Below are 10,800 nucleotides of genomic sequence, written 5' to 3'. Positions count from 1 at the left end.
TCGGTAGCGTATGGGTTCTGTTCTCTGCAATTTGGCTACTACAAGCTAACTACGAGCAATTGTTTCACTTGCTCACTTTTGTACTGTTTTCAGAAACGTTTACTGCACTGCACCTGGCATTCAAGATAATGTTTTAGAAGAACTGAAATCCAAAAGTCTCAGTCTAGCATCACATGAACGATTTCTCGTTATATCAATCGATGAAATGAAAGGTGAAACTTTTCTTGGAATTTTTAACACTATTAATCACACTGTGTAAGATTCTTATTCATGCTTTATGACAAAACAATGACACAAGTTATTAACTGTATATGCACAAGATATAACCTGTTGCTTATTTTGTTTACAGTGAAAGAAAATATTGTGTATAATGCAGCAACAGACCGAATAATAGGATTTGTTGATCTGGGTGTCGACAGACAATACAATAATGAAGCTCCTGCCACACATGCCCTACAATTTTATGGTAGGAGTATCCTCAGCAATTTTTCCCGGCCTATTGTTTTTTATGCCACCAAGAATACAAAGGCATTTCACTTGGTTAGCATGTTCTGGGAAGTGGTTGAATCCTTGGCCGGATGTGGTTTTACAGTCTTAGCACTTGTTGCTGATGGTGCATCCTGCAATCGAAAATTGTTCCAATTGCTCAATAATTCCAATTTGACCGTCCCCTACAAGTGCATTAATATTTATCAGCCAGAAATGCCTATTTATTTGATTAGTGACCCTCCACACTTGCTGAAGACAGCCTGTAACTGTGTGAGATCCAGCCGTCCAGGTGGAGCTAGAATGATGAAGTACAATCAACATTTCATTTTGTGGAAGCATTTTTGCCATGTTCCCTACCTATTTGAAAGTTCAGAGTTGAGAAGTTGCAAGTTGACTGATGGCCATTTTTCCCATAAGAGTTACGCAAAAATGCGGGTTTGCTATGCCGCACAATTGCTCTCTGGAACTGTCTCCAGTTTAATGAAGAGTCGTGGTGGAGAAGAAATGAAGATGAGTGCGTGGTTTGCTGGTTTGATGAATAAGTGGTTTGACCTCATGAACACCAGATTAAATTATTCATACAACCCTGACTTGAAACCATATACAACGATTGATGATCCTCGTCTGAAATGGCTTAATACATTCCTTTCAGAGTTAAAACAATGGTAAAGCAGTTTAACTGGGTCCGTTTCCGAACAGTCAAAGCAGTTTCTGAGCCATCAAACCTACGACGGTTTAGTTTCCACATCCATGGCCATTGCTGAATTGGTGAAATTCTTGTTGGAGAACAGCCCAGAAGGTTCATACGTCTTAACTAAGCGCTTAAACCAAGACCCATTGGAGGCCTATTTCGGTCATATGAGACAAACTGGCCGTCGAAATGAAGTGCCTGATATTCACCAATATGCACAATTTGAAAATGTGATAATGTGCAAAAAGAATATCAAGTCACTTAAGGGGTCAAATGTAAATCACGTTATTGACTGGAAACATGGTGATGTTTGCGATGATCCAATGCCGAAGCGAAAAAAATAACTTGATTTCGAGTGTTTTGACAGTCTGCTTACAATACAGTAACACTTAATCCTTTTTGAGCTAAAACTGACGAAGTACATGTAAGAAGACAACTATGTAATGTACATTCATTTTAATGATTTTCTCAGACTTACATTTTGATCAGAGGTTACATGCAGTACTGAATTTAAATGATTGGCTTTTTGATAGCATCTAATCTTCACGTAAAATTTACATATTTTCATGCACAATTTTTGCAAACATTCATCAAAAACAAGATTTTCAAATATATCTTTTATGTTACAAACACTCAAAGAAGACATGCAACTTTCCATGATGTGCTCCTTTATGTCTTGTTTCCTAAAGACACTTTCTACATACATCAACAATTTCACTAGTGATTTTGCTGGAACTGTAAGATGTCCATAATTGTTATTATTTAAAGCGGAAATCAAGGAACTATTAGTGGTTTCATTACTATAATCAGTTAAACAAGACAATAGATCTATTTCTCTCGGATTTATACAGCGCTTAGTGAGTTTCTGCAAAATATAACCACCTATGTACTGAATTATGAATTCTTCGTCTCGGGTTAACTTGTGTAATGTCAAGTGTTTCCCCTTTTTGTTGTGTGCAACAGTGGTAACGTGTGATAAAAATACATCAAACAATTTTCGTGTTAAACATAGTGACAATTTTCTTGGCAAGAAAAATAGTGATGGGATGCACGTAATTCCATCACAGGAGAATTTATGAAACAGTTCATCCGGTGAACTGTACGAAGAAAATAGCTTCATAAAATAGTTAACCGCATCTGCAGTTAGATCTGTTTTAACGCCACCCACTGTTTCCCACCATTCCATCAGCTTTTCTCTTGTAACATTATTGCAAGAAGATTCTGCAAGACAAGTGTAAAATTAAGTTTGTTTGATTTTTTTAATCGGAATCTGCCAATGATAGAGCTCAAAATGAAATAAGTTTCAAACAAAAAACAAATATACCGTGAGCAGTTTTTTGATGAGCCAGCAAAGTTTCATTACTTGTGCAGTTATGCAAACATTGTCCACATCTGCAAATAAATATTTTCATTATCAGATTAAATGACATCAATATATCAGTACAGTATTACTTCAAATACTCGTTACGACTTACATTAATTTGTTGTTTTGCTTGGCTGTTTATTATAAATTGGCGAGAACGTACACTCTGGGTGACCGCCATACAGGACAAGCTCAACAGCAGTTGGCTAATTGATTAATAGGCATATCGTATCTTACATGAAGTTTGCTGCATCGTCTTCTGGGTCACAATCTATTTCAATAATTAACTTCAAGTTGACATCCATTAGATCCCAACAACTGCACCACAATAACAAGATCTGAAATCAGACTTTCAGTAGCCTATTTTAATGACACAACACCTGCAACATAAGGCCTATGCTAATGAGTAATGAGTTTAGTTGCTAATTGCCTGGTCGAAGATAAATGTGGTGAACGAAAAAATCTTCCCGCGCAACTCAAGTAGGCTAAGTCATGCCTTGATACAAAACAGCAGCATTATCAGTTCAAGGAACTGAAACTAAGTTAATTGCTGAACCTAAAACTCTCACCTGATTTCAATAATTAATTTCAATTAAAATTAACACCCAATGGATCCCAATAACTGCACCCTAATAATAAGACTAATCTGTTCCAGCAGCAAACAGATCTGAAAATCATTGTCGTCGTCTGCATGTTTATTGTTATGTAGTGAACCGTGACCGTGGAGAAAGTAGAATATGCTCCAAGAGAATAAAAGAAACAAACATGACGTCATGCGCAAAAGAGAAGTTTCTACTCATGTGTTTAAATCTCTTTGATTAACTGAAATATCCTCACAACAGGGGAAAGTGGTGTAAATCGGACCCCGGCTGATTTGAGATTAATAGCGGTAGGTGACGTCACAAATATCACGTGACATGGAAGAGGTTAGCAAGACAAGGTGCTAGCGCCCAGCAGTTGTGTTTGGTCTCGTTTCTTTTGTGGTCTGGTTACGAAAACGCAAGTAAACTATTAGGGGTGTTTGATCTTATTTTAGTTGATGCGTTATTTCGATATAATCGGAGGCTAGAGGCAGGTAGGAAAATAATTTAAACGTTTCGAGACAACTAAAACATTCGCAGATACTGTACCATGACAGTATGGAACGCCAACGCCGCAAAAATAGCAAAATGTTAAATTGAATGGGAACTTTGCAAATTATGTTTTGTTTTCATAATTTGATTGGAAGGTTTTCAAACGTAATTTTATAGATTCAAATCACGAAACAACAAGCCAAACGCCAAAGCCGGCAATCAAACGGTCTTTTCTGTGATTGCTGTTGCACGATTCATATGGCAATTATCAAAATGGTTTCGCAACATTTACAATTACACCACAGTTTTATAAACTTGATTTTTTAAATCAAACCACGACATTTCAAGTCAGATATAACAACTGCAAAGCAAACTGGCTGTTGGCAAGTTACAATGCCTAATGGCAAATGGTATTTTCTTTAATCGGATTGCAGTTTTGTTAATCACATGTCGGTTTTTTGAATCATGTAACTTATACCATGAATTATAAAATGGCCAAATGATTGGAAATTAGTCTTCGTGAATTAAAAATGGGCGAATCAATTTGCAAAATACATACGTGATTAAACAAACATGCATTCCTAAAAGCACTAAATGATTCTATAAAAGTACGTATGAATCACATAACGTCTTCATGAATTGCCAAGTATAGATGGATCGGCAAATGTATAGATGATTTGCCAAAAGTGCATGAATCGCCAAATGTACATGATTCGACAAATGCATGCATGAATCGCCAAATGTACATGATTCGGTAAATGCATGCATGAATCGCCAAATGTACATGATTCGGTAAATGCATGCATGAATCGCCAAATGTACATGATTCGACAAATGTATGAGTGAATCGCCAAATGTACATGATTCGGTAAATGCATGCATGAATCGCCAAATGTACGTGATTCGGTAAATGTATGCGTGAATCGCCAAATGTACGTGATTCGACAAATGTATGCGTGAATCGCCAAATGTACGTGATTCGATGAATGTATGCGTGAATCGCCAAATGTACGTGAATCGACAAATGTATGGATGGTTCGTTGTTAAAGTGCGCCGCGCCAAGTGTGCAAAAATGTCTCTATTGGGGAAAAAATGTCTCTCTCGGGGATACCAAGAAGAAAAAGGGATTTTGAGAGAAGACAAAGTTTTCTGAATAGCCTATGTTTCGGGCAGGCCGAAAGTTACCGTGTACCGTCAGTGCAAAATACTTTGCGATCAGCAATAAGCGTAAGCTTAGTTTTGTTCGCAATGAAGAATGGGATGTTTCTTTAGAAGTTATTTCAACACTACACGCGCTAGGTTATGTTCTATTTGAAATGTGATTATTAAGCCGGGCCAGTACTGCAGTGCTGTGGTATTCCTTTCCATTCAGGTCTGCAATTCTGACTGCAAAATGAAATTAACCCAACCAACCTCATGTGCTGCTTAATAAAACGCTAAAAGGCGATCTTGAAAGACTAGCCTGAATAGGATATACCAGCCTACCACAGCACTGCAGTACTGGCCCGGCTTAATAATCACTAGGGCAACCAGTTTTTTGACCTAAAATTTTTAAATTTTGACCTTAAAATTTGCAAATTTTGACCTAAAAAGTTTAAATTTTCATCTCATTTTGAAAAACGCTATACTGATAGTCTCTACACGGTCTACAGCAACTTTCTAATCTAAAGCTGCATTTAAAAATGACAAAATGCTTTTCTAGTGTTGACTTTTTTTTCGTTTCTGCGTATTAAGATTGACAACTTGCAGTTTCAAATGCAATGACGTCACATCGTGACGCCACCAAACGCGCTGAAAAGCCTTCCCTCTCTTTGTGGCTTTGGTTCTAAGTAAAATTTGCGGGACTGGAATTGTTTGCGGTACAAGAAAAGAGAAAAACGGAAGAATAATATTACAAAATGGTTACAAAATTACAATTTTAATAGATTTTGACCTAAAAGAAACAATTTTACCGTATTTTGACCTAACGTAACATTTTGACTTTGTCTCACCTAATAACTTCTATACCACACGTCGTAAAAAGCTGAAATTTGTTTTGTGCTTGTTTGATAGCATTCTGAGCAGGTAAAAAAAATTGACCATATTGACTTTTGGTTGCCCTAATAATCACATTTCAAATACAGTCGAATCCGCTTAATTCGGACACCGGATAACCCGGACAAGCGCTTTATTCGGTCAAAATGCTCGGGAACGGAACAAAAGTAAAAATTGAACGTAAAAAACTCCCGTTAATTCGGACAATTCTCCGCTTAATTCGGACACAGGTTCGCAATTCCATCGTTAGGTTATGACACAATAAACAGTACTTCGTTCGTTTTAAGACAAGATTCAATTGCATTATGAGTGATTATGGTGAAACTATGACGATTGATGCGATAACAATCGACAATGAATTCATATAACGCCGTGCCAGCTTCATAGTCGCTTTTACTTCGGTACCATTGCGACCATCTTGTAGAACAGAATGGTACAGAAAAATTTAGAAGAAAAAGTGAAATTGCTCACTAAAGTAAACGAAGAAAAAAATGACGACGCTTCCTTGACAGTTCGTCATTTAGCTGCGTTGGTATCAAAACGTACTTTGCAAGATTGGCAGAAAAATGATGCAAATCTGCGTGAACAACGTGAAGAGACTATGCTTCGTGGACGAGGTTTAAAGACAGTGAGGAAGCGGCTCGGAATGTGCGTTTTATGCGTACTCATTTACTCGTACTCTTGTGCGTTTTATGCGATCAGTGCCAATTACTGCAGTATAGCACAGGTGCAATTCATTTATTACGCAACACTGCAGTATTTTAAATGCGTTGTTTGTCTTTACGCATGACCATGAAACGAACAATCGATTTTCCGCTTAATTCGGCCAAAAGTGAGCGGAACCAAAGTGTCCGAATTAAGCGGAGTCGACTGTAGAACATAACCTAACGCGTGTTGTGTTGAAATAACTTCTAAAGAAACATCCCATTCTTCATTGCGAACAAAACTAAGCTTACGCTTATTCCTGATCGCAAAGTATTTTGCACTGACGGTACACGGTAACTTTCGGCCTGCCCGAAACATAGGCTATTCAGAAAACTTTGTCTTCTGTCAAAATCCCTTTGCTTCTTGGTATCCCCAAGAGAGACATTTTTGCACACTTGGCGCGGCGCACTCTAACAACGAACCATCCATACATTTATCGAATCACGTACATTTGGCGATTCACGCATACATTTGTCGAATCACGTACATTTATCGAATCACGTACATTTGGCGATTCACGCATACATTTGTCGAATCACGTACATTTGGCGATTCACGCATGCATTTGTCGAATCACGTACATTTGGCGATTCATGCATGCATTTACCGAATCATGTACATTTGGCGATTCATGCATGCATTTACCGAATCATGTACATTTGGCGATTCATGCATGCATTTGTCGAATCATGTACATTTGGCGATTCATGCACTTTTGGCAAATCATCTATACATTTGCCGATCCATCTATACTTGGCAATTCATGAAGACGTTATGTGATTCATACGTACTTTTATAGAATCATTTAGTGCTTTTAGGAATGCATGTTTGTTTAATCACGTATGTATTTTGCAAATTGGTTCGCCCATTTTTAATTCACGAAGACTAATTTCCAATCATTTGGCCATTTTATAATTCATGGTATAAGTTACATGATTCAAAAAACCGACATGTGATTAACAAAACTGCAATCCGATTAAAGAAAATACCATTTGCCATTAGGCATTGTAACTTGCCAACAGCCAGTTTGCTTTGCAGTTGTTATATCTGACTTAAAATGTCGTGGTTTGATTTAAAAAATCAAGTTTATAAAACTGTGGTGTAATTGTAAATGTTGCGAAACCATTTTGAAAATTGCCATATGAATCGTGCAACAGCAATCACAGAAAAGACCGTTTGATTGCCGGCTTTGGCGTTTGGCTTGTTGTTTCGTGATTTGAATCTATAAAATTACGTTTGAAAACCTTCCAATCAAATTATGAAAACAAAACATAATTTGCAAAGTTCCCATTCAATTTAACATTTTGCTATTTTTGCGGCGTTGGCGTTCCATATGACAGTATTAGACTGTCAGTTTGAGATGTTAGTGAAGAGCCTGAAAGAAATTTCAGCTTAGGTTTGTGTAAAATGGACCCCAATAAAACGTGTAATTTGGACCCATAATACAAAATACACGTGGAGGCAGATAACATTACCTGTTTTCTTAGGGTATTAAACTGTCATTTTGTGATCCTTCTGATCTTGAACTTAGTACAAACAGGACCACAAGAGCTGAGCGTAAGAGCAAAGGAGTGTATGGAAAGTGGGATGAAGAAGCGATGCGACATGCAATAGAGGCTGTAAGAGATGGCACAATGGGTACAAAAAAAGCAGCCAAACAGTTTCATGTCCCCAAAACGACTCTTCTTAGAAGAATGAAAAATATGAACAAGAAAGATCTTGGCAGCCACAAGATGTTAGGAAGATCTACTGACCTCCCGGAAGAGATTGAAAACCAATTGGCAAAGCATATTGAAGATATGGAAGCCAGGTTTTATGGCTTGACATTGATGGACCTTCAAAAGCTTGCATTCCAAATTGCAGAAGCAAATAACATTTCTACTAGATTCAACACAGAAAAGAAAATTGCTGGCTATGAATGGGTGAAAGGATTTCTGAAAAGGCATCCAGAAATATCTCTTCGATTCCCGGAGGCAACATCACTAGCGAGAGCATCCGGATTTAACAAACCACAGATAGCTAAGTTTTTTGAACTCATTCATGAAATTTATGAAAAGAACAACTTAACTGCTGCCAGAATTTATAATATGGACGAATCTGGGATAAACGTTGTTCAGAAATTGTCAAAAGTTTTAGCTAAGAAGGGAAAACATCAAGTTGGCTCGATAACTAGTCAAGAGCGAGGACAAAATGTGACATGTAAAATGTGATAGGACAAAATGTGATATGTGACAAATTTCGAAAGGCCGGAATTTATCCAGTTAATATGCTGGTCTTTAATGACAGTGATTTTGCTGCTGCTGATGTCACAGATCAACCCGATCCAGCTGAGAATTCAGATGATGTAATCGCCACCACAAGCTCAGCTCTAGTGGAAAATGCAAGCTCAACTGCAGTTAACACCACTCCTGCTTGCATCAACAAAACAGCTGAAATCAGCAATCTAGTTTCTGACATGGAAGCCAGCCCTGTAGGCCTACCCTCATCCATTTCTTATTCTGAGAAAAAAAAAGTGTTGTAACTGTCACAGATATCAGCCCTCTACCAAAGCGAATCCGATCTATGAATCCTGGTACTAAACGGAGAAAATCTTCACGCGCCACAATTTTGACAAGTTCTCCTCATAAAAACACTCTGAACAAAAGAGACAGTGATGTGACTAAAAGGAAAAGAGGCGATGCACAAAAAACTAAACAGAAGAGAGGAAGGAAAACAGAGAACAAAGAAAAATCCATCTGCCTGGTGTGTGGAGATTCCGCAGATGAAGACTGGATTCAATGCAAAACCTGCAAGGAATGGGCCCATGAAGATTGTGCTGATATTCGTGATTCCAAGTATTATTACTGCGACAACTGTTTGTAAATGTGTGTTTCTGTTTTTGCAACAAAAACTTTTGCATGGGTTGGTTGTTCTATTTTTGTGAGTTATCGATGGTTCCAGATTGCACAATCACACATTGTGTAAATTGGCCCCTTATTTGAAAAAATTGAAATTGACTATTTACCTGCAGTGTCATTGAATTAGTAACTTATAGAGTGATGTTAGGTGCTATCCGAATAAAATTGAATATGAAGTTGCATGTTTTGGCCAAAAATGGAAGACACACGACACTTGTGCAAATTGGACCCTTAACATGAAAAAATTTAATTTGGTAGTGTACATGCAGTTTAAATGATTTAAGCCCGATACTTCGTTATGTTGTACCTTTCATGTATGTAAATAAACAAGTGAAGTTTGGAAGAAATCAATCAAGGACTTTCGTTATTATCACAGTTTTTGCTTAAGGGGTCCAAATTACACGAGTTTCCCCTATAATGCTTTCATACTGAACAATTATACCGTGATTCAGGAATTTCTCTTGTATGTATTACGTATTCTTGCAGGTCTCGGAGCAAGTACAGTGTCACCCCCCTGTTTAAGGCTGCAAGTAAAGGAAACGACAACATAGTCCGATGTCTGTTGAAGAAACTTCCATATACTGGTTTGCTCAGCGTAAGCACTTATACTTGTAAGAAAAGGTTTTCTGAGTTTTTTTCGTTCTGGTTGTCGTCGGTCGTATGTCCATCAAACAAATCAATGCTTACCCGTTTGGTGGAAGTTATGGGACCGATTTATAAATCCCACATGGAAATCAACTTTGTAATGCTGAGGCTTAAATATTCGTAACTTTTAGTGTGGCTATATTCCTTTACACGTGGCGGCTTATCATGGACATGTAACCGTCATCGAAGTTCTACTGGAATTTGGAGTCAACTCCATGGAGAAGGACAGGGTATCTGCAAAGTATTTGTCTACCTGATTATTTTGACACAACTTTTCTAAAGATATTTTGTAATACACTGTCACGTTGTGTAGGATAGACTGGACGCGGCACAACTCGCCATGTCACAAAATTTTTCAGGATTCTGTGACATCATCACCGCACACCAAAATTCCGCATTCTAAACAAATTCCTTTGCTCTGTTAATCATTGAGTGTGTGGATTTGTTCTATAACCTTTTTGCATGACTGCTTTTATTTAAAAACTACAAGTGACGACAACCACGTTTGCACGCCACAAATTATTGCGTTGAGCTATATCTCCATGGATGCAACGTAGGCTATCAAACGGTAGCCTACATTTCAACCCTTTGTTTTCATTAAACTATAATACATCAGACATAACACAAGGGACACAAGCTTTCATGACATGGAAAAGTTATAAGGACACATTGTACAAGTCAAGCCAATTTGTTAATTAGCCTATATACCAATCCGTAACAAGAACTTTGGTTGTAGTATTGGAGCTAGATGACTGAACACAAGGCGTAGCTGATCTCAGCATGCTAGCAAAATATATTTGTAAAGCATGTAACTATACTCTCAGCTAACGGAAATTATTTTAACACTGATTAATTATTGTTAAGTTACTGGCACTTGGATCACACAATGGCCTAGTTTTTAAA

At 37.6% G+C, this 10,800-nt stretch overlaps 1 protein-coding gene across 1 annotated transcript; it reads right to left on the bottom strand.

Annotated features, from left to right (window-relative positions):
• Positions 1-1,621: 1,621 nt before the first annotated feature.
• Positions 1,622-3,354, bottom strand: LOC143465349 (uncharacterized). The gene is made up of 3 exons (XM_076963583.1): positions 2,781-3,354; positions 2,505-2,572; positions 1,622-2,401 (listed from the first exon to the last, which is right to left on the bottom strand). Exons 1-3 carry the CDS (start codon positions 2,846-2,848, stop codon positions 1,632-1,634), a joined length of 906 nt encoding a protein of 301 aa, XP_076819698.1. The 5' UTR covers positions 2,849-3,354; the 3' UTR covers positions 1,622-1,631.
• Between the last annotated feature and the right edge of the window lie 7,446 nt (positions 3,355-10,800).

Source organism: Clavelina lepadiformis, chromosome 7 (assembly GCF_947623445.1).
Source record: "Clavelina lepadiformis chromosome 7, kaClaLepa1.1, whole genome shotgun sequence".
NCBI lineage: Eukaryota > Metazoa > Chordata > Ascidiacea > Aplousobranchia > Clavelinidae > Clavelina > Clavelina lepadiformis.
Note: the sequence above shows the minus strand (reverse complement) of the source record. Positions and strands in the feature narration are given on the sequence as shown.

Bases quoted from the DNA above. Each gene is read 5' to 3' on its own strand.
- LOC143465349 (XM_076963583.1), bottom strand. From the start codon at position 2,848: ATGGATGTCAACTTGAAGTTAATTATTGAAATAGATTGTGACCCAGAA. The intron at 2,573-2,780 runs GTAAGATACGAT...ATTTATTTGCAG, and splicing joins GACGATGCAGCAAACTTCAT to ATGTGGACAATGTTTGCATA. The intron at 2,402-2,504 runs GTATATTTGTTT...CTTGTCTTGCAG, and splicing joins TCATCAAAAAACTGCTCACG to AATCTTCTTGCAATAATGTT.